At 43.0% G+C, this 24,544-nt stretch overlaps 1 protein-coding gene across 2 annotated transcripts in view; it reads right to left on the bottom strand.

The window, feature by feature from the left end:
* Positions 1 to 4,907: 4,907 nt before the first annotated feature.
* Positions 4,908 to 24,544, bottom strand: part of MLF1 (myeloid leukemia factor 1) — a 54,183-nt gene continuing 34,546 nt past the window's right edge. For both annotated transcript variants that reach the window (XM_029070586.2, XM_007660378.4), the window contains exons 2-7: positions 24,259 to 24,418; positions 15,101 to 15,187; positions 11,927 to 12,055; positions 8,318 to 8,477; positions 6,665 to 6,806; positions 4,908 to 5,035 (exon numbers count right to left, since the gene is read on the bottom strand). In XM_029070586.2, the coding sequence (XP_028926419.1) occupies positions 4,930 to 5,035; positions 6,665 to 6,806; positions 8,318 to 8,477; positions 11,927 to 12,055; positions 15,101 to 15,187; positions 24,259 to 24,418 (784 nt within the window). In that variant the 3' untranslated portion in view covers positions 4,908 to 4,929. The remainder of the gene's footprint in view (positions 5,036 to 6,664; positions 6,807 to 8,317; positions 8,478 to 11,926; positions 12,056 to 15,100; positions 15,188 to 24,258; positions 24,419 to 24,544) is intronic.

Below are 24,544 nucleotides of genomic sequence, written 5' to 3'. Positions count from 1 at the left end.
TTAAGCGGCTTGCCCACAGTCACACAGCAGAGGCGGCATTAGAATCCACGACCTCTGCCTCCCAAGCCTGCGCTCTTTCCACTAAGCCACGCTGCTCTTACTCACCTCTGCCTCCTCGAGTCTTCGGGTCCCAGCGAGTTCAAGTGGCTGCCTTGAAGAAAAGTGGCTGGCAGAGTGATTTTGATCGATTACTGACACTTCCTCACCGACAGAAACGGGAATTTGACTGCGGTGAAGAGAATGGCGATAACAGAGACATGCAAACATTCCTGTAGTGCGACGCTAAGCTGGACGTGGGAGGTCTGAGAAGATACGATTGTAAGGCCAGGATCTCATACTTGGGTACTGCTGTGTGACCTTGGGCAAGTCACTTCACTTCTCTGGGCCTCAGTTCCCTCATCTGTAAAATGGGGATTAAGACTGAGCCCCATGTGGGACAGGGACTGTGTCCACCCCAATCATCTTCTATCTACCCCACTGCTTTGAACAGGGCCTGACACACAGTAGGGCTTAATAAATACCATTGCCCAATTGTCCATTCCAAGCGCTTAGTACAGTGCTCTGCACATAGTAAGCACTCAATAAATATTACTGAATGAATGAGACAGATAAATGTTCTCCCCATTTTCAAAGTCTCGTTAAAATAACCTCTTCCAAGAAGCCTTCCCTGACTCACCTCTCATTTGTCCTTCCTTCTGCATCATCGCCCTTACTATAATTATAATTATGGTATTTGTTAAGCAGCATGGCTTAGTGGAAAGAGCACGGGCTTGGGAGTCAGAGGATGTGGGTTCCAATCCTGACTCTGCCATTTGTCTGCTGGGTGTCCTTGGGCGAGTTACCTAACTTCTCTGTGCCCCAGTTACCTCATCTCTAAAATCTAAAATCAGAGAAGCAGCACGGCTCAGTGGAAAGAGCCCGGGCTTGGGAGTCAGAGGTCATGGGTTCGTATCCCGGATCTGCCACTTGGCAGCTGGGTGACTGTGGGCGAGTCACTTCACTTCTCTGTGCCTCAGTTCCCTCATCTGCCTAATGGGGATGAAGACTGTGAGCCTCACGTGGGACAACCTGATTACCCTGTATCTACCCCAGCGCTTAGAACAGTGCTCTGCACATAGTAAGCGCTTAACAAATACCAACATTATTATTATTATTAAAATGGGGATGAAGACTGTGAGCCCCACGTGGGACAACCTAATTACCTTGTATCTACCCCAGTGCTTCCAACAGTGCTTGGCACATATTAAGCATTTAACAAATATCATTATCATTATTAAGGACCTACAGTGTTTTGGGCACTATTTGAAGCGGTGGGGTAGATACAAGACAATTGGGGTGGACACAGTCCCTGTCCCACATGGGGCTCAGTCTTATTCCCCATTTTACAGATGAGGGAACTGAGGCCCAGAGAAGTGAAGTGACTTGCCCAAGGTCACCCAGCAGACAAGTGGCAGAACCGGGATTAGAACCCATGACCTTCTGACTCCCAGGCCCGGGCTCTAGTCACTAGGCCATGTTTGCATTTGGGTACATACCCCTATAAGTATTTGATACCCCAAAACTTATCCGGCAGCATCTGTGCACACATCTTTGTATTCTGCCGCTTCCCACTTGTCTCCCCCACTCAAATGTAAGTTTTTTGATTTAAGGGATTGTGCCTACTAATGCCCGAGTGCTTACTACAGTGCTGCGTGCAATGGAGATGCTCAGTAAATATCTTTAATGGAAAGATTACTAATAATGTTGGTATTTGTTAAGCGCTTACTACGTGCAGAGCCCTGTTCTAAGCACTGGGGAAGATACAGGGTGATCAGGTTGTCCCACGTGAGGCTCACGGTCTTAACCCCCATTTTACAGATGAGGGAAATGAGGCACAGAGAAGTTAAGGGACTTGCCCACAGTCACACAGCTGACAGGTGGCAGAGCCGGGATTCAAACCCATGACATCCGACTCCCAAGCCCGGGCTCTTTCCACTGAGCCGCGCTGCTTCTCTAAAATAGATTATTTTCCTCTAAAGGGAGACGGAGCCAGTTTTAAAGGTCAGGCAAGATGGGAACCTCCCCAGTAGAACCTGCATTGACAGTCAAATATGAAGCTTTTGCCTCTAAGCTCCCCTTAATACGGCAGCACTTTGAAATACACGTTTTAAGTATATATTTTGATGCGCAACAACGGGTTCCCAGCAGCACATACGCAAGACAGGCAAAATATGGGAAAGGATGGGAAGGAAGGACTGACAACGGGAGAGTTTTCAGCAGGAGAGACTTGCCTTTCAGACTGTCCAGTCGGCAAGAGGCTTGAGCAAAGCCAGATCGTTAAGCAACGAAGCACGTTTCGATGACTGAGTTGTACAAAGGTGTTCTCTGTAACTGAGCGCTATTAAAGAACTTTTAGACTCCCAGCATGGAAGTATTTCAACAAGACATAACCTCTGCAGTGACATTAAAATAGCTGTCGTTTCTGTTTTCTGACATCACTTTAAAGTGGCAAATAATGTCAAAAGTGAAATAAGATGTTTTAATAGAAACATGCAATTTTACAAAACAGTATGTCGTTTTCTAGTTCTTACGCTTCGGATTTTAATTACGGTTAAATGGGGAAATATTTAATTACCAAAGTTTAGGAATATTCAGTACTCCCAATATATGAACTCTGATGAAAGATGATATAGGAATGATGAAAGATGTCTAGAGAATAGATCATATTTATTACCAAAGACACGGTTACAGAGGTCTAACGCGTACGTGTAACAGGTCTACGTCATGTCACAGAGAACTTTTCTCTATTTACTTTGTTTCATTTAAAGGATGACAGCACAGAATCAGAAGTCAGCAATTATGAATGCAACAGGAGACCTAATATATTGGAAAAAAAAAAAGTCCTGCAGTACCTGCTGGATGATTTTCATTTTGGCGAAATAAGCGCGATGAACATCTGCTTAGCTATAGACTAAGATGTGTTAAACCAAGGCCAAGGGACACTGCAGATGTAAACTTTAATAACTACTAATACAGAGCTTTCGATTACGGTGGCATTTCTGGCAATTATACAAGATGATAGATTTTATTTACTTCCTGTAAAAAATGCTTCAGTATGTTGAGTTGGTCAAGAAGATGTATTAGCTAAGTTGCTGCCTTCTCAAATTAGTTCAAGAGAACCTGCACAAATTATAGTATATAACATCTGTTCTCTGCAGGCCGTTCCAAGTATATTCCTTTCAAGAATGTTAATATTTGAAACGATGAACACACGCTTCTGTGGAAATACGGTGTGAGATATAATCATCCGCAAATACTTGGCTTAATAATTGAAAGCCCGACTATATCTGAGAAGCCAGGCATGGAAGTTAATCAGTTTTAGTAGCAACCTGCAGTTCCTGCAAAAAAATGCCAGCTGTGTGACTTTGGGCAAGTCACTTAACTTCTCAGTGCCTCAGTTACCTCATCTGTAAAATGGGGATTGATTGTGAGCCCCACGTGGGACAACCTGATCACCTTGTATCCCCCAGCGCTTAGAACAGGGCTCTGCACATAGTAAGCGCTTAACAAATACCAAGATCATTATTATTATTATTCTAGTATGTTGAGTCGGTCGAGAAGAAGTACTAGCAGAGCTGTTTTCTCAAATCAGTTCAAGATCCCCGCACAAATTATTATATCCTCTGCCCTACATTATTCCTTTCGAGTAGTTTGACATTTGAAATTATGAACATACACTTATCATGTGAAAATACAGTATAAGATACTATCATCTGCAAATACCTGGCATCATAGAAAGCCAGAATATATGTAAGGAGCCGGGTACGAAAGTTAATTGATTTTAGCAACAAATCTGCAGACAGTTTTTCCTAACCTGAAAACCAACGCCGGCCTTAACTTTACGAACTTGAACTAGGTTCTGTCACGTGTCTTTATCTTTTGGAAGGCAGAAACATTTTCTACGTTAATAAATAAGGCTTAGTGATCCAAAACATATGAAATGCCCCGGATCTTTTCAAGAATAAAACGAATGTATGTGTAGGCTCTGCTCGAAGTTCGAGATGGCAGAATTACCGAGGCATAGAAGAGAATAACAATTCAGTGCTTTGCAGAGTAAACGTGTACCTCCTGCCCGCTACCTAACAGCCAACTCAACACATTTAGTTTTCCAGCATCACCAGGGGAAATGAGACACCTAATTGAAGGCCTGATGTTGGGGCTAGGGAAGCTTGCTGTTGGACATCTGATGTAGGAAGATAAAATGAATGGATTTCCAACAGAAACTGTCTAGAAATACACTCAGTTAAATGGATCGTGTTCCCGAGATGGATTGGTGTTGCTCAAAAATCAACATCTTGACTATTACCTCTACCTTCTTCCCCCAATTTATCGTTTCAAAACAACCACAAATTTCAGATGCATGCTGTAATATTAAAGTGTAGTCTCAGATACAAACACGCTGGGTGCCTAACACACTCTCTTCTCCGACAAACGAGAGCTTCATTAATACCACTCCAATAACTATATGTCGGCTACCAAAATGTTAATCGTGTTATTTATTCTTTTAAATGAACGGATAATTGAATTTCAAGCCTTATAAACGGCTACTAATCACGCTGAATCTGTTCTGCTTTTTCTGAATAACATACTAAGAAAGAACTTGGAAAGCAGATGTCATACTTCAGCTTCAAATCTGTCTGGGGTCTTCAGTAATCTGTGATGAGTAAAAGTGCTTTTTGGCTGTTTGACAATTTTCTCTCAATCCTGAAACCCAGATAATCCATTCTTAAAGTGACTACCGAGAAGTCTGAGTTACCAGAAAACATTCAGACGTCCAACTTGAGAAGGCGCAACAGCGAAAATAAAGATTGGTCTTATACACAAAATCCAGCACCATGACTTTTTCCGTTACAGCAGCCAAACAGAAATTCAGATCACACTTGAGGAAGTTTATTTTTTGCTGGACTTTACAGGTGACCCTTTTATGTTGAGCTGCTCCACAAAAACCTTAGGTCTTCTAGGGCCTTCGATAGATGATTTCTGGCCGAGCTTCGCCCTGAAGGAAGAGATAAGTCATCTTAATTTCTTAAAATATATAAGGCACAATGTCTGTCTCCCCCTCTAGACTGTAAGCTCACTGTGAGCGGGGAATGTGTCCACCAACTCTGGAGTATTGTATTACCCCCAGCACTCAGTACCGTGCTATGATGATGATGATTATGGCACTGGTTAAGCACTTACCATGTGCTACGCACTGTTCTAAGCGCTGAGGTAGATATAAGGTAATCAGGGCGTTCCACGTGGGGCTCACGGTCTTCATCCCCATTTTACAGATGAGGTAACTGAGGCACCGAGAAGCTCAATGGCTTGCTCGAGGTCACACAGCAGACAGGTGGAGGAGCCGGGGCTAGAAAACTGACTACCAAAACTACGTTCTTGCCACTAGGCCATGCTGCTTCTCTTTACACAGTAGACACTCAATAAATACCACTGATGATAACGATTCCCCCAGACCACATTTAAAATCGAACGACTCTTTAAATACTTTATGAATGTGTTGGGAGACTGTGATTAATGAGAGCTCTATGCGAGACAGGGACCGTGTCCAACCTGATTAATCTGTATCTACCCCAGTGCCCGGTACAAAGTAAGCGCTAGCAAGTACCATTAAAAAAACAAAGTAGCCGAAGCAGATTCCTTGTCCACAAGACGCTAACAATCGAGAGGAGACAGACATTACGATAAATTACAGAAAGGGGAGGTAACAGTACATAGGTGCTGGAGCAAGTGTGGGCGCCTTTCACTCGTTCATTCATGTTTATGGAGCGCTTAATGTGTGCAAAGTACTGTACTAAACTCTTGGGAAAGTGCCCTTCAACAATAAACACAGACATTCCCTGCCCACAACAAGCTCACAGTCCAGTGGGGGAGATAGACATTAATATAAATACCTACAGTTTAGGAGGTTCAGACAGTGTGTAGATAACACAGGAGGGAGGGAAAATAAGGCAGAGGTCAGGGAAGATTTGCTGGAGGATTTGTGATTTTAGAGGGGCTCTGGAGGTGGGGAGAGTGGTGGTCTATTGGATGTGAAGGGGGAGGATGTGGGCAAGCGGTCCGCAGAGATAGACGGGAATGAGGCACAGGTGACACCCGTTCCACAGTTACCCAGGTTTTGGACCCCTTCCCCACAACAAAAGGGCAGCTGCCGCTGAGGAGGAGAAAACACGCTTTCTGATTCAAATAACAATAATACTGGTATTTGTTAAGCGTTTACTATGTGCAGAGCACCGTTCTAAGCGCTGGGGTAGATACAGGGTCATCAGGTTGTCCTACGTGAGGCTCACAGTCTTCATCCCCATTTGACAGACGAGGTAACCGAGGCCCAGAGAGGTTAAGTGACTTGCCCACAGTCCCACAGCTGACAAGTGGTGGAGGTGGGATTCGAACCCATGACTTCTGACTCCCAAGCCCGGGCTCTTTCCATTGAGCCACGCTGCTTCTCATGCAAAACCACCTGAACGTCAGAATCCACTTTCCAATTGAGACACATTCACCAACTCGCTAAAAAACAGGATGAAATCGATCTGGACAGTCACCCAAGTCAAAGTGGTACGCAGACCAACTATGCATTTTTACCAGGAAAAAAAAGAAACCACCAAACTACTGCAGAAATCATGTTCACCTTCTATCTGAATCGTCTTTTCTTCCTGCAGAACCATGATGTACGCTTTTGTGCTTTGGAGTGACTAGATTGTTTCTGATTCCAGCTGGCTTAAATTTAAGGATCTCCTTTTGCCATTCTTCATCGAAAGTGTGAGCATCAGCTGCAAAATAAAGGGGAAAACATATGCTGAAAAATTACCACTCTAATCTAGAGAAGCTGCGTGGCTCAGTGGAAAGAGCCCGGGCTTGGGAGTCAGAGGTCATGGGTTTGATTCCCGGCTCTGCCACTTGTCAGCTGTGTGACTGTGGGCAAGTCACTTCACTTCTCTGTGCTTCAGTTACCTCATCTGTAAAATGGGTTTTAAGACTGTGAGCCTCACGTGGAAAACCTGATTACCCTATAAATCTACCCCAGCGCTTAGAACAGTGCTCTGCACAAAGTAAGCACTTTACAAATACCAACATTATTATTATTATTGCTATTAATCTCTACAACAGTTCTAAAAATAAAATATATCGATGTGGGAATTTTTGACACTGGACCTATGCTATATTTTTCTTCGATAAAGTTTCTTTTAACATTCAATTTTCTGATAATCTGCAGAAACCTAAATATGCTATCCAAATGAACAGCAAATGGTGCCTCCATTTTACTTTGTATTTTATTTACTAAGATGTCTATTAGAAGCTTACTTTGTAATCGAGGCATCTTAAACTCCCAACTATTTTAATTCATTCTTATGCATTTCCAAAGAAGGTTCAGGAACTTAACTCTATCTTGACTGACATTTGAAAGGTTTCCAAGTTCGTTATGGCATTTTTTTTTTTTGGTAAGCTCTAATGTCAGTTATAGCATACTCAGTGTTGTTTTTAATGGTATTTATTAAACACTTATTATGTCAGGCCCTGTACTAAGCACAAGGATAGATGCAAGATCAGTAGGTTGGCAACAGTCCCTGTTTCGTCTTTTTTAAAGTATATTATTAAGTATATTTTCAGTCTTAAACCCCATTTTACAGATAAGGTAACTGAGGATCAGAGAAGTGAAGTGACTTACCCAAGGTCACACAGCAGACAAGTGACCGAGCCAGAATTAGAACCCAGAACCTTCTGACTCCCAGGCTTGAGCTCTAGCCACTAAACCACGTCGCTTCTCTCGTCCATTTCCCTTGGAAAAAAAAGCGCAGAAGTATCTTGTATCTATCCCAATGCTTACTACAGTGCTTGGCACACAGCGCTTAAATACTACATTATTATTATTTCTGGAAATGAGTCATGGAGTTTAAAGCTCTCATCATTAATCTCAAAAAACCCCACCCAACGGTATATTAAATGTCCCAGTCTCCGAAGGAAAGCTGAATAATTTGGGGAGAAACCTATGTTTCAACTCGCCCAAAATATAACTCCCTTTATAGAGAAAACTTTTGCCAAAAGCCTAAAGGATTTTCATTCCACAGGGCAGAGTCAGCAAGGATAGAGTGCTAAAAGTGTGACGATAGTCAGATGCATCACAAAAGTTCAAACTCAAAATTTTTTATCTTGGCCCAGTACTCCAACTCAACATAGCAACGAACACGTGAAGATAAAAAGCCGCTGGCGTCAAACGGATTTCTCCGTAAAGAACTTTCAGAGCTCTAGCACGAGAAGCAGAATACTACTGCTTCCAACTTACATTCATCCAAATTGATGAATTCTTGATTTACTTCTTGCTCTCCCGTTTTGTTGTTCTTCGATTTTTTAATGACGTGAGCGCGATCGTGTATATGATGACCAACGGCCATTTTCTCCAATCCACTGTCAGAATCCTTCATCGCCTTCCTCGTCTCTTTAATCTGCGTTATTAAGAAAGTGATCACTGTATTCCAACTGAAGATAAATTTCCCCCTTCCCTCAGCATTGTGCTCGTCTGCTCAATCGTATATATTTTTTATTACCTTATTTATTTTGTTAATGAGATGTACATCACCTTGATTCTAATTATTGCTATTGTTTAAATGAGATGTACATCCCCTTGAATCTATTTATTGCAATTGTTTTTGTCTGTCCGTCCCCCCCGATTAGACTGTAAGCCCGTCAATAGGCAGGGACTGTATCTGTTGCCGATTTGTACGTTCCAAATGCTTAGTACAGTGCTCCTGCACATAGTAAGCGCTTAATAAATACTACTGAATGAATGAATAGATGAATTTCAAAAAAGAAAACCCAGGATAGATGTCTAAGTCACTTCTCTCCAATCCCCACCCTTCTGTTTAAATGGTAAGCTCACTGTGGGTAGGGAACGCATCTATCTGTTACATTATACTCTCCCAAATGCTCAGTACAGTGCTCTGAGCACAGTAAGTGCTCAATAAATTTGACTGACCTGTCAGTAGTACCGCATTCTCCCCGGGCTAATGCTCATGATTATCTCTAACTTCCCCTCTCTCTCATTTTCTAGCTCCATCTATCACACCGAGATTGGCCATTTTTTCCTCCAATAGTGTACATGGCAAAGTTTTTCTCAGGCCCAATTTCCTAAAGCAATTAAACGGGAACAGCGTGGCTCAGCGGAAAGAGCCCGGGCTTGGGAGTCGGTCATGGGTTCGAATCCCGGCTCCGTCGCGTGCCAGCTGTGTGACTTTGGGCAAGTCACTTACTTCTCTGGGCCTCAGTTACCTCATCTGTAAAATGGGGATTAAAAACCGTGAGCCCCAAGTGGGACAACCTGTTCACCTTGTATCCCCCCAGCGCTTAGAACAGTGCTTTGCACATAGTAAGCACTTAACAAATTCCACCATTATTACTGTTATTATTAGCTCGGCGATGCCACCGGCCCGCTGCGTGATCGTAGGCAAGCCATGAAGCTCTTTGTGCTTCGGCTTCCTAATCTGTAAATTACAGATAATAATTCCATTTTTCCCTCGTTCACAGGATGCTGGGAGGATAATGATATCAATGGGTGAGAATAATAATAATAATAATTGTGGTATTTGTTAAGCACTTACTATGTGCCAGGCACTGTACTAAGCGCTGGGGTGGATACAAGCAAATTGGGAACGTTTTAGGGGAAAAAGGCTACACGAGTCTAAGATCTTGTTACTGCAACAACTATCAGTTCCAGTCTTCCAGTTCCCATTCAATGCACTGACGAGCTAAGCCAAGGTCAGCAAAGTCATTCAATAGTATTGATTGAGCGCTTAGTATGTGCAGAACACTGTACTAAGCGTTTGGAATGTACAAATCGGTAACAGATAGAGACAGTCCCTGCCTTTTGACGGGCTTACGGTCTAATTGGGGGAGACAGGCAGACAAGAACAATAGCAATAAATAGAATCAAGGGGATAAACATATCATTAAAACAACTGCAATAAACAGAATCAAGGGGATGTACATCTCATCCTCGAAGGTCTAAGGTAACGTCGAATCGCTCTTCAAATCCTGACCGGCAGAGCTTTCCAAGCTCTCTACCAGTTGGCGCCTCTAAATCTGACTGATGTTGTCTCCCAATCTACCCCAACTCTGCCCAAGCTAATTTCCAACTGCCCTTGACAGTGATTTCTCTCATCATTCATTTCATTCAATAGTATTTATTGAGCGCTTACTATGTGCAGAGCACTGGAATAAGCGCTTGGAATGGACAATTCGGCAACAGATAGAGACAATCCCTGCCCAATGACGGGCTCACAGTCTAAACGACTGCATCATCATGCTTTCCACCCTCCCAATTTGGAATGGCCACCTTATTCTGTTTGCCAAATCACCACCTCTTATTGCCTCTCTACCATTTATGGATGCTCCTCTGAGTGAATTTTTCATTTCTTTGGTCTATTCCAGTGGACTGCAAATAACTTGGGGAAGGGAATCGATCTTAAATTTTCCCTAGAATTCTCATCAGCATTTAGTATAGTTAAAAAAAAAATTAGGAGCGTGGTTTAGTGGAAAGAGCCTGGGCTTGGGAGTCAGAGGACGCGGGTTCTAATCCCGGCTCCGTCACTTGTCTGCTGTGTGACCTTGGGCAAGTCACAACTTCTCTGTGCCTCAGTTACCTCATCTGCAAATATGGGGATTAAAAAAAATGTGAGTCCCACGTGGGACAATCTGACTATCCTGTAATAATAAATAATAATAATAATGTTGGTATTTGTTAAGTGCTTACTATGTGCAGAGCACTGTTCTAAGCGTTGGGGTAGATACAGGGTAATCAGCTTGTCCCACATGGGGCTCACAATCTTAAGCCCCATTTTACAGATGAGGTAACTGAGGCACAGAGGAGTTAAGTGACTTGCCCAGAGTCACACAGCTGACAAGTGGTAGAGCCGGGATTCGAACTCCAGCGCTTAGAACAGTGCTCTGCACAAGGTAAGCGCTTAACAAATACCATAATTATTATTATTATGACGATGATTACTAAACACATGTGCTTACTGCACTTCCTGTTGACTACACTGCCTGAAAGAAACATTCTACAACTAGCACAGAAGCATACGGAAGTACAATTTGGCTCTAAGGAGGCGTGGAAATACAAAACTTCTCAAATGCAGAGAATATATTTTGTCAAGTTGCATCCAGAGAAGTCAAAGACCAATCTAATTATACCTCATACAACTTTCAACACTCTCCTTGACAAAGGACCAGATAAGTTCGGTTGGCATTCGCTTCATGAAAGGGCTACTAATTATTTGGCTGTCATGTTGACTGGCTTGAAACCCTCAACTGCCACCTATCTCTGTGTTCAGAGGTATATTATTAGAATCTTTTAGATAACCAAGCGCCGGCTTCAGCTCTGATGCGATAATGCCTTACACCGCTTGCGTATAAGCTTTCATGAACCTTCTGGAGAGTTCAAATTCAAATTTCAGGGCTGAATTAGCTCTAACAGCTGCAAGGAAGCCAATGAAAGGGCATCTTTAGCTGTAGCATTATGTAAGCACTTAAGTCAAGTACTTTGAGCATGAAACTCAAAATAGATATTTTACAACCTGAAACCGGCTTTCAGATAGGTCACAGTATCATCTTACCTGTGTCGATAAGGTGAGACGGGATCACGTTAACGCAATTTCACGTGGGGGGGGGGGGGATCTTTCGATTCAAAGTTCTATCGCGAGCTACGCTTTTGTGGTTTGAAGAAGTGTTTAGATGATAAGCATGGCCAAAATATAAAGTGTCATAATATATATATATAACCACATATATACAATATAAATGTATATATGCACATACAAAGATATACATATATATATAAAAGCAGCATTGAAAGCTAACATCTTTCTTAAAATACCGATAATATTTGGAAAATACTTACTCCTCCTGGAGCTCTGCGAGTCTGAGTCGAAGCTTGGAAAACCTTAGGCGGTTCATCTCCCACTTTGGAATAGGTCATTATCGAGGAAGAACTAAACGAATGCCCGTCTGAATTGAACGACAGCTGACCCTAGAGACAATTACACTCGAGGTGAGGAGGTTACGTACACTTTGAAGACGACCAGGATATAACGGAGGGAGGAATCCGGTGGACTGCCTGATGAGAAACTATGCTGCATGGCTCAAGAGAAGCAGCGTGGCTCAGTGGAAAGAGGGCAGGCTTGGGAGTCAGAGGTCATGGGTTTGAATCCCGGCTCTGCCACTTGGCAGCTGTGTGACCTTAGGCAAGTCACTTAACTTCTCTGGACCTCAGTTTGCTCATCTGTAAAATGGGGATGAAGACTGTGAGCCCCACGTGGGATGACCTGATGACCTCTGGGATGACCTCTGCACATAGTAAGCGCTTAACAAATACCGATATTATTATCAATATACCAGGCCACTAAGATTATCAATAAATTCCTGGAACACAGCTCACCGGCAGAACCAACGCTCACAGCCGCGCAACTTTGCTGTGCTGGAGAGGGGAGCAGAGAGGAAGATGGCAGCACGATCCCGGGGGTTTCTGTATGGTGAACTCAAAGGGGGCCCTGTGCCGTCACGGAGGGCAAAATAAACAATCGAAGATATAGGAGCAGCAGCGTGGCTTAGGGGACCTCAGTTACCTCATTTATAAAATGGGGGTGAAGAGCGTGAGCCCCATTTGGGACAGGGACTGTGTCCAACCTGATTAACTTGAAGCTAGAGCGCTCAGAACAGTGCTTGCTACATAGTAGGTGTTTGACAAGATTAATAATAATGTTGGTATATGTTAAGCGCTATGTGCAGAGCACTGTTCTAAGCGCTGGGGTAGACATAGGGGAATCAGGTTGTCCCACGTGAGGCTCACAGTCTTAATCCCCATTTTACAGATGAGGTCACTGAGGTACAGAGAAGTGGAGTGACTTGCCCACAGTCACACAGCTGTCAAGTGGCAGAGCCACTTTCGAACCCATGACCTCGGACTCCCAAGCCCGGGCTCTTTCCACTGAGCCACGTTGCTTCTCTGCAAAAGATTACAGCTATTGCCTGATTTCTCTAACACCCCGAGGGACAGGGACCTAAGGCCGGGCTGCCTCTCCGACTCGATCGACGGCTCGATATCGGAGCCATTCCAATCATCCAATCAATAAGTGGTATTTAGTGAGAGATCGCTGCGTGCGGAGCACTGGATACAAGCACTGCAGCTTGTATCTACCCCAGCACTTAGAACAGTGCTTGGCATATAGTAAGCGCTTAACAAGTACCATAGGGTGAAGCCAGTGTCAGACAACGTGACGTGACAGTGACCTCCTGAGACTGTAAATGGACAGAACTGGCCGCTGGGCATTGCATTCATTCATTAATCGTATTTACTGAGCGCTTACTGTGTGCAGAGCACGGTTCTAAGCCCTTGGAAAATACAATTCACCAATAAATAGTGACAATCCCTAGCCGACAACGGGCTCACGGTCTAGAAGGGGGGAGACAGACATCAAAACAAATAAACGGGCATCAATAGCATCAATATAAATAAATAGAAGTGTAGATATATACACATCCTTAATAAAATAAATCGAATAATCAATATACGTATACATAAGTGCTGGGGGGCGGGGAAGGAGGTAGAGCAGAGGGAGGGAGTCGGGGCGATGGGGAGGGGAGGAGGAGCAGAGGAAAAGGGGGGCTTAGTATGGGAAGGCCTCCTGGAGGAGGTGAGCTTTCAGGAGGGGATAGCATGGGCTTCGTGAAGACAGGCAGGCTCAGAATCAAACACAGGGACTGAAGGGAAGAAATGGAACTAGCAGAGCGAGGAACAGTCGATGTCATTCGCACAACGTGAGAGGGAGTTTTCTTTTCAGCCCAGAGCTCACGGGTACTTATGAGCTGACCTTTTTGTAGAATCTCTTTCAAAAACTTGAGGACAGTTGTGGTAAGACTATTTACTATTTATCTACTGTACTAAGCGCTAAGAGAAAACACACAGACGGGAATTAAACATGGTCCCTGTCCCTTGTGGGGCTCACAATCTAAACGGACAGATTTTATATTTGCTGATATTTATGTGCAAGCATACATTAAGCATTTAGTACAGTGCTTTGCGCTCAGTAAGCACTCAATAAATTTGTCAATGAATAATGTGCACATAAATACATGCATATATATAGCATTCACCCAATTGGGAACTTTATACAAAAACAACATGCAATCAAGCACACTGTTTTCAAGGATAATACAATTACACAACTTAAGCTGAAGGGTTGCACCATCATGCTTTCAGGAAAAAAAATTTTTTGAGTTCTTGACTGGATAAATCTAGTTCTTTCACTGAAGGAACAAAGTGATTCCTATACTGATATGTTTATATTTTTAAAAATATACAATTATTGCTCTAAATTATTCATTTACCTATAATTTTAAATCTGAACATTAAAAAAACACTAAATTTGATTCAAAATTATTAGTGTCTGGAGGCCAGGTGAATAATTTAGCTCTGGGTTTTCTTCCTTTCCTTCCTCTCCTCTCTCTCCTTCTACAGCATCTTTGAGCTTGGATTTTACTTTCAGGGAGCTGAACAATTCATTCTCCTTTAAAATATCCAAAATTGACTACTGAAAGCTTTCAAGGGTAGGAGTTTTTTCTTTGCCCAATCTATCACTGGTAATATGGAGCCCTTCCTGTGTGCAGAGCACTGTAATAAGCACTTGGGAGAGTACAATACAGAGCTGCTTGACGAGGTTCCTGCCCAAATAGAGCAGTCAGGAGGAGCTTGCATGTCTTGTTGAAATGTAAAGTGGCAAAGACCTCTGGCTCGTTATGGCCGGGGAATACGTCTGCTTATTCTCGGACTGTACTCTCCCAAGTACTTAAAACAGTGCTCTGCACATAGTAAACGCTCAGTAAATACATACCACTGATTGATTGATCCATATTATGGGTCCCAACGTCAGGATTCGAACCCATGACCTCTGACTCCCAAGCCCGGGCTCTTTCCACTGAGCCACACTGCTTCTCGTGGCTGTACCGACTGCCGACTGAGGCTGTTCGATTATTCTTTTCACTGAAGTACTTTAGAAAGATTTTGGAAAATACTTACAAAATTTCTTTGCAATTCCTGCATACTGTTCCGCATATTTGACATCATTCTGCCCACTGCTTGAAAAGGATCCTGAATGTCTGTACTCTATGGGATAGTAAGGAAATTATGAACTAATAAGCAGACATACATAGATCGATTTTAGGCAAAACTGAAAGACATTCCAAATTTATAAAAAAAGGATCACATGCACATTTTTCAACCATGCAGGTATAGCATATACCTGAAGACCACTGGCACACACAAAGTACAATCTGCTCATCTTTTCTGACTAAAAAAGGAAACACATGACATTTGAGAATATCTATTGGCAAAACTTCACCTTTATTTTTTTGGTTTTGTTTGAAAAAATTTTTTAAACATGGGGTGATTCATAGATTATTAAACCTTATTCTGTTTTGAGTGGCTCCAGTGGCCAAAATACTGTTACTTTCTCTAATATTTGTAGAGGTATTTGGAGGACCAAACCCAAGAACGATGCCCAGCAACTACAGTCTCACCACAGTGAACCAATAACCAATCAATAAATCATATTTATGAGCACATAGTAATGCTCTGCTCATTCATTCAATAGTATTTATTGAGCATTTACCATGTGCACAGCACTGTACTAAGCCCTTGGAATGTATGTATCAGTAACAGATAGAGACCATCCCTGCCCAATTACGGGCTCACAGTCTAATCGGGGAAGAGAGATGGACAAAAACAAGACAACATGATCACGATAAATAGAATCAAGGGGATGGACACCTCATTAACAAAATAAATAGAGTAATAAAGCTATATACAAATGAGCACAGTGCTGAGGGGATGGGAAGAGAGAGGGTAGGAGCAGAGGGAAAGGGGGCTTAGCTGAGGGGAGGTGAAGGGGAAGAAGGGGAGGGAGCAGAGGGCAGAGGGGGAGCAGAGGGAGCAGAGGGAAAGGGGGAAGCTCAGTCTGGGAAGGCCTCTTGGAGGAGGTGAGCTCTCAGTAGGGCTTTGAAGAGGGGAAGGGAGTTTGTTTGGCAGAGAGGAGGAGGGAGGGCATTCCAGGACAATACGATAGAGTTGGCAGACATAATCCCTGCCCACAGAGAATTTACTGTCTAGAGGGGGAGACGGATAATTCAAAGGGGAAATGGCAGAAAAGAGGAAAAATTATGTAAGTGCTGTGGGGCTGGGAGTGAGGCGAGTATTTCAAGTGCCTAAGGGGTACAGATCCAACCAGGCCCAGAGGCGGTGCGGGGGGGAAATGAGGGCTTAGGAAGGGAAGGCCTCTGGGAGGCGATACAATTTTTGAAGGGCTCCGAAAGGAAGGGAGAGGAGAGATCTGTCGGATATGAAGGGGGAGGGCGTTCCAGGCCAGAGGTAGGACATGGGCAAGAGGTTGGCAGCGAGAGTAACCTTACTATGTGCAGAGCATCGTTCTAAGCGCTGGGGTAGATACAGGGTCATCAGATTGTCCCACGTGGGGCTCACAATTTTTTTTATCCCCATTTTTCCAGATGAGGTAACTGAGGCACAGAGAAGTTAAGTGACTTGCCCAGGGTCACAAAGCAGACAAGTGGCGGAGCCGGGATTAGAACCCATGACTTCTGACTCTAAAGCCCGGACTCTCTCCACTGAGTCACGCTGCTTATCTTAAGTGTACTAAGTAGATGAGACTGAGGGCTAAGCATAATGTGTGAGCTGCCTGACAGGGCTCCTGGAAATTTGTGACAATTGATTTAGATGGGAATTGGGTTAACTGGCTAAAAGGAACTACTCCTTTACGTCCCAAGGATTAAGAGTTCCGTGAATCGATCATGCCAGTGGTTCTACATCGATTAATGGACATCCTATTTCAACTTCTACCACTTAAGAAGACGACGCACTTCAGTTGAAAGTGAACAGTATTTTTAGTACGGCAGAAATACATGGAAGCCCTGAATCTTGCAGGGTGACAATATAGTAAGATCTTCCAATCAGATTCTCCTTTTGGAAGTTCAAGCAAGATTATTTACCCGGGAAAAGTTTACTTTCAAACTTAAACTTTGAAATTAAGGAATAGAAATATAAGAGTTAAAAATTGACATGCCAACAGCATAATGCAGTTCTTCTGGGTATATTTTAGTTGAGCTATAAAAACATGTATTTGTGGAAAGAAAGAAAATTCTACCTGCCGGTCACGGTAAATACTTTATAAAAAACGCATTCATACTAATATCTCTCTGCCCCTCTAGACTGTAAATTTGATATGCGCAAGGAACGTGTAGGCTAATTCTGTGTACTCTCCCAAGCGCTTAGTAGAGTGCTCTGCAGAGTAAGTGCTCAATAAATACAATTTATTGATTACAAAAAAACTGCAAAATATCATAATTCTTAGCCTAAAATACAGACTGCCTGCACTGGATTCATATATCTCCCCCTATCCCGTGCTTAGTATGTTTTCCATACATATACAGTTCAGAATCTTGTTCAAATTTTTCACATAATACATCTTGTATGAAAAGTTACAATATTTTATCAATCTAATCTAAAAAAAAAAAGTTGGGAAGGTACCCAATTTGTGGAAAAGAGCTGGGGAAGAAAGAAGCTATTCGTATTCCTCTTTCTCTCTTCACTGTCCCACTACTCTTCCAAAAAACAAACAAAAAAACCACCTTTTAATTAGAAAATTGGCAAAATCCCAAACCACGCTATTAGAGATACCTGAGCCCTGCCACTAAACAAACTAATACAATTATTATTAAGTGGAGAAGCCAAGATTAGAACCCAGGTGCTTCTGACTCCCAGGTCCGTGTTCTAACCACTAATCCAAGTTGCTTCTGTGCTGTATTATTGACGCTCTTGCCCTGGCAGTCACGTTCCCACTGGATTACGGAGTGCAGCGAGTGTGTGAGCGGGCAGCGCCGCAGTGGATTGTGAATGCCCACCACCACCACCATTATCGATATTTACTGAGCCCTCACTGTGTGCACAGCACCGTACTAAGCACTTGGGAGAGTACAATACAACATACCACTCACTCATTCTCTGCTTCTTTACTGGAAACAATGGATTCTCTAAAACCAGACACGGTGTTTCTGTCTAGGCTTTAACTTTAAATATAGCACAGCAGAGCAGAGCTGTATGACAAAGGACAGGAATATATTTGGTGCTGATTCCGAATTCCTGAATTAGTAACTTCCAACAGAGATGCTTCATCCACCTTACAATCGGCAAAAGGTATCGTTTTTTGGCTCTAGGTGCCTCACATTTCACTTAAAAAAATTGCCTCAAGTGGTGAGAAAACTTTACGAGACCCCTTCACGTTAACAGTGCTTCCGACGTGTCAGTGATGCAGGTTTAAAATAAATAATTGTGAATTTCCCAGTAGCTAAGTTAGGAGAAGCAGCGTGGCTCAGTGGAAAGAGCCTGGGCTTGGGAGTCAGAGGTCATGGGTTCGAATCCCAGCTGTGTGACTTTGGGCAAGTCACTTCACTTCTCTGGGCCTCAGTTACCTCATCTGTAAAATGGGGATTAAGACTGAGAGCCCCATGTGGGACAACCTGATCACCTTGTAACCTCCTGCGCTTAGAACAGTGCTTTGCACATAGTAAGCGCTTAACAAATACCATCATCATTATTATTATTATTATACCTCAGTTCTACCCCAGTAGCTAAGTTATACCTGGTTCAAATCCTGGTTCAGCCACTTGTCAGCTCTGTGAGGCAAAATGGGTATTAAGACTGTGAGCCCCACGTGGGACAACCTGGGCACCTTGTATCCTCCCCAGTGCTTAGAACAGTGCTTTGCACATAGGAAGCGCTTAACAAATGCCATAACTATTATACCTTCCTCAGGAACTGCACGCGTAGTCTTCATTCCTCTAAGTCAAACTGAAGGCAGAACTGCAGCTGGAATCCCACTGGCCCATCGGTGGGGCTGGACCAAATAACTCCAAACTCCAGAGGAAACTCTGCACGGCCTCATTAGTGGCCAACCAAGAGAGCAACTAGAGCTTTTCAACCTCTTGTACTACGTGAAAATGTTTTCCCCCCCCTCTTTTTTTACATCAGATGTTATTTAGGACCCGTAGGTCCCGACTTTACATTTTGAGTGTGGGACTAGGGATTTTAGGAAGAATGGAGATTAGCAGAGGACAGGCAAGGGCTAGCGGGTAATAAAGTCACGTCCTCCCGCTGTCCGGGAACGCCCTCCCTCCTCACTTCCGCCAAACAAATTCTCTTCCCCTCTTCAAAGCCCTACTGAGAGCTCACCTCCTCCAAGAGGCCTTCCCAGACTGAGCTTCCCCTTTTCCCTCTGCTCCCTCTGCTGCCCCTCTACCCCCCACCTTCACCTCCCCTCAGATATACCCCTTTTCCCCCCTCTTTCCCTCTGCTCCTTCCCCTCTCCCTTCCTCTCGCCCCAGCACTGTGCTCATCCACTCATTTGTATATATTTTTATTACCCTATTTATTTTGTTAATGAGATGTCCATCCCCTTGATTCTATTTATTGCTATCGTTTTTGTCTGTCCGTCTCCCCCGATTAGACTGTAAGCCCATCAATGGGCAGGGACTGTCTCTATCTGTTGCCGACTTGTACATTCCAAGCGCTTAGTACAGTGCTCTGCACATAGTAAGTGTTCAGTGAATACTGTTGAATGAATGAATTTTGGTTCTCTCCAGTCCTAAGTGGAACATCTCAGGTCTTGTCGGAGGCCTGAGGTGAGCGAGGCCGAGAGCCTAGCTCAAAAAGAAAACTGTGGGCCGATCTCCTTCGTCACCCCCAAGTGTTGACCTCGAGCACTGGAGAGAAGATGCTGTGTATTTTTCATTTTGAATCAAATGAGAAATTATGAGTCTTCAAAGAATTATAATGATAATAATAATGTTGGTATTTGTTAAGTGCTTACTATGCGCAGAGCACTGTTCTAAGCGCTGGGGTAGATACAGGGTAATCAGGTTGTCCCATGTGAGGCTCAGTCTTAATCCCCATTTTACAGATGAGGTAACTGAGGCACAGAGAAGTTAAGTGACTTGCCCGCAGTCACACAGATGACAAGTGGCAGAGCCAGGATTCGAACCCATGACCTCTGACTCCCAAGCCGGGGCTCTTTCCACTGAGCCACGCTGCTTCTCATCCTTTTAAGATGCCATTCTTGAATTCATCTAAATATCTAAGGGTTAGTACCATGTAGCCTGAACGTATCTTACACTTAATTTTTTATTTATTCTTTCCATCTTCGATCATTTGCATTTTAAGTTACAGAATTACAATTTTACTGAACACCGAACCATCTTTTTCCGTTGATTACATATACACGGGATGGAATGGAGAACTGTTAAGTCTAGAAGCTGTGTGGCCTAGCAGAAAGAGCATGGGTCTAGGAGTTGGAAGGACCTGGGTTCTAATTCCAGTTCTGCCACTCACCTGCTGTGTGACCTTGGGCCAGTCACTTATCCTCGCTGTGCCTCAGTTGTCTCATCTGCAAAACGGGGACTCAGTACCCATTCTCCTACTTAGACTGTGAACCCCATGTGGAACCTGATAATCTTGTTTCTACTTCAGTGCTTACTATGACTCTTGGCATTTACAGCTTAAAAAATATCACAATTATTACGATTCTTGTTCTCAGAATCAACAAAATCTACAAGCCCAAAGCAGACATTTAACTGTAGTAAAACAAGGGTAACTATTTCCATAAAATAGACAATCCAGTAGCATTCTTAATCTTTTTCTTCTGGGACCTGAGTCTTTTCTAATTCTATGCACGTCGCTATTATAATTTCTTGATGTCTTTACACCAAAAGATTTAAGTGTGTGGCTGGAGAAGGTCCCAGATTTAGAACTTCAACTATGGCATAACATTTCCCTTGATGAAATACATTATTGAAAGTTGACAGGAGTACAAAGGGAACCTACACAATGTGTAATGAACTTGATTCTTCCATATAATGCAGGGTTGTTCAGATTCAGGTAGACTACGTTGTGTGAAGGCAAACGGTTTCAAATTTAAATGCATTTATAACACCTGTGCCCCAAGCAATCTCACACACAGCTGAACGTAAAAACCCTTCAAAATACAAGTTCAATACTTCCCTAACATATTCTCCAGTTGAAATTTTAAAGCAAACAGGGTCTTTCTGCATCCAATTAGATTAGTGACAAAGAAACCAAATCCAGTTTACAGTAAAAGGACAAAATGCATTATATAAAGAGTGCTCATGTCATGATACTAACCACACCACGAAAAGTCCCGAAAGGTAAAAGGGAATGACTCATTGCCTGGAAAAAAATATTCATTATTTTAATCAATTAACCAATATCATTTTTCGAGCATCTCCTGGGTGCAAAGTAAGAGTGGTTATAATATCCATTTAATTATAATTGGGAGGTTACACTTCATTCATTCAATCATATTTATTGAGCACTTACTATGGGAGAGTACGATACAACAATAAATAGACATTCCCTGCCCACACGAGCTTATAGTATTGAAAGGGGGAGGGGGAGAGTGACAGACATCAATACAAATAAATAAATTACAGATATGTGCCTAAGTGGTTTGGGGCTGGGCGGGGAGAAGAACCAAAGGAGCAAGTCAGGGTGACGCAGAAGGGAGTGGAAGAAAAGGAAAGGAGGGGTTTTAGTCTGGAAAGTCTTCTTGGGGGAGATGGGCCTTCAATAAGGCTTTGTAGCATGGCACAGAGGGAAAGAGCATTGGACAGGAATCCATAAGACTTGGATTCGGGTCCTGGCTCTATCGCTGCCCGCCATGGCCTTGGGAGAGCAGGGTGCCCCTTTTTTCCTCATCTGTAAAATCAGGATAAAACATCAGCTCTTCTTCATTCTTGGATTATGAGCCTTACAGAGGGGGAGGGGCAGAGTCTGATCTGGTCATTTTAAGACTACCCCAGTATTAGCACATTTTAAGTGCTTGATGGAAGGACAATAACAATAATAATGCCCTAGAAAGCCTTAATATTAATCATAGTAAGAAATGCATCACACTACAACAGAACAGGGTGAAATTACTTGAATCAAAACGAAATATGTACCTATACATGCATTTTCTGCAAAGAGGAAAGCTACCCAATTAATTTGCTCTAATTGAGGTCTATAACTGTGGCATTTGTTAAGCGCTTACTATGTGCCGGGCCCTGTACTAAGCACTGAGGTGGATACAAGCAAATCGGGTTGGACACAGTCCCTGTCCCGCATGGGGTTTACAGTCTTAATCCCCATTTTACAGATAAGGTAATTGAGGCACAGAGAAGTGAAGTGACATGCCCAAGGCCACGCGGCAGACAAGCAGAGGAGCCGGGATTAGAACCCATAACCTTCTGATTCCCAGGCCCGTGCTCCATCCACCACGCCAGGCTGCTCCCAGTTTTATTTCAAAGTGAGATGCAAATTCCACATCAAAATTAATTAACACACAAGATACACGATTTCAATGCCATCCTCTTCCCTCCTACTTTTAGATGTTCCTTATCTGGTATAAATCAGTCAAAAATATTTAATTTTTTTTAGAATGCTTATTCTCAGAGTGTAAACTGAAACTTCTAAATTTCAAAGAGTCGTGAAATTTTAGGGTAAGAGAATGAAAACAAACTTAGCACCTGGCAGAAGTGTCAACGCATCATTTTGACCAGAGGACAGAAGCGGGGTAGGATTTTTAAAGTGGGAGGAGGGGAGAGGGCTGGTGGGGAACAGGCTGCGAATGTAATAGTAATAAGAATAAAAGTAATAATAATAATTGTGGTATTTCTTAAGCGCTTACTGTACTTGGGTTGGACATAGTCCCTGTCCCATAGAGGGCTCAAAGTCTTAACCCCGATTTGACAGATGAGGCAACTGAGGCCCAGAGAAGTGAAGTGACTCGCCCAGGGTCACCGAGCTGGGATTAGAACCTAAATCCTTCTGACTGCCTGGGCCATGCTCTATCCAGTAGGCCACACTCCTTCATTTCAGTCCTGATTGGAAACTTTTCAGCCATCGTATTTACTGAGCATTTACGGTGTGCAGAGTACTGAATTAAGTGCTTGGGAGAGTACAATATAGCAGAGCAGACCGCAGATGAGCAAGTCTAGGAGTCCAGCTCCAACAGCTTAAGCGGGGGGGCCCTCGGGGTGGTAATAATAATAATTACGGTATTTGTTAAGCGCTTACTAGGTGCCAACCACCATCCTTGGCATCTGACATGTTTTATGTTACCTAACCCAAGCATTTTGTAAACTTCGGTCTTTACACCTATATTCTATAATTATAAGAATATTAAACATCTGCTAATTTGAACTGATTAGTCTCAGCTTCAGATATTTCACTGCGGTTTCCAAAGTTTGAAATACATCTGAATTTCCCATGAAGAGGAAAACGTTTTATTCCACAGATTACTGACTGACCACACTACCCAGAATATTATTTCTCTATCCATCCAAGACGACCGGCTTTCTCCCTCCTGAAATTTGGGTTCTCTCCTAACGCTACCTTTCCGGTTTTTATTTTTATGTGGTGTATTTGTCCATGAACTGACCACTAGATAACTGTGTGACTGTGGGCAAGTCACTTCATTCATTCATTCATTCAATAGTATTTATTGAGCGCTTACTATGTGCAGAGCACTGTACTAAGCGCTTGGAATGTACAAATCGGTAACAGATAGAGACAGTCCCTGCCCTTTGACGGGCTTATGGTCTAATCGGGGGAGACGGACAGACAAGAACAATAGCAATAAATAGAATCAAGGGGATGAACATCTCATTAACTTCTCTGTGCCTCAGTTCCCTCATCTGTAAAATGGGGATTAAGACTGTGAGCCTCATGTGGGACAAACTGATTACCCTGTATCTACCTCAGCGCTTAGAACAGTGCTCTGCACATAGTAAGCACTTAAATACCAGACAAAAATACCAACATTATTATTATTATTGTCTTAGTCTTTTGTTTCATCTCTCTTTACGCGTGCATTTCCAGTCCTTCCTCCCCACCTTATATCGTTCGACTGTCAGCTCATAATCGAGAGGAGGAGACAGCTAGATATAAACTATCTCACGCATAAATAGGAGGATTTTTATCATGAAGTCGTTCAAGTATATCGCTGTGAAGCAGTCATAAGCGAAGACGTAAAACATCTCTGCAGTTTTAGGTAATGTCGGAGTCACACATCATAAAAACCGTACCGTTAATAACGTTTAAGATTAAGAACCTACCCTTTGATTTCCATGCAAGGCAACCTCAGAATTATCACGTCCTTTCTGATTTCGAGTTCTTCCTCTATCGGCAAGACTGAGCAGTGAGTCACGTCCAAAAGGGTCGGAAAAACTTCTCATCATCTGGCGCATGTGTTCGTGATGAGTAGAGAAAGGTTCCCTGACAAAACAAAATATTAATTAGCACCGTTAAGGACTCCAAAAAGGAAATTGGATTTTAAACAACATAGATAGATTTTGTGCTCTTTACAGGGAAGTTTATACAAAGAATGTACAAAGTATGGTG

Source organism: Ornithorhynchus anatinus, chromosome 1 (assembly GCF_004115215.2).
Source record: "Ornithorhynchus anatinus isolate Pmale09 chromosome 1, mOrnAna1.pri.v4, whole genome shotgun sequence".
NCBI lineage: Eukaryota > Metazoa > Chordata > Mammalia > Monotremata > Ornithorhynchidae > Ornithorhynchus > Ornithorhynchus anatinus.
This window is presented reverse-complemented; position numbering and strand designations above follow the sequence as displayed.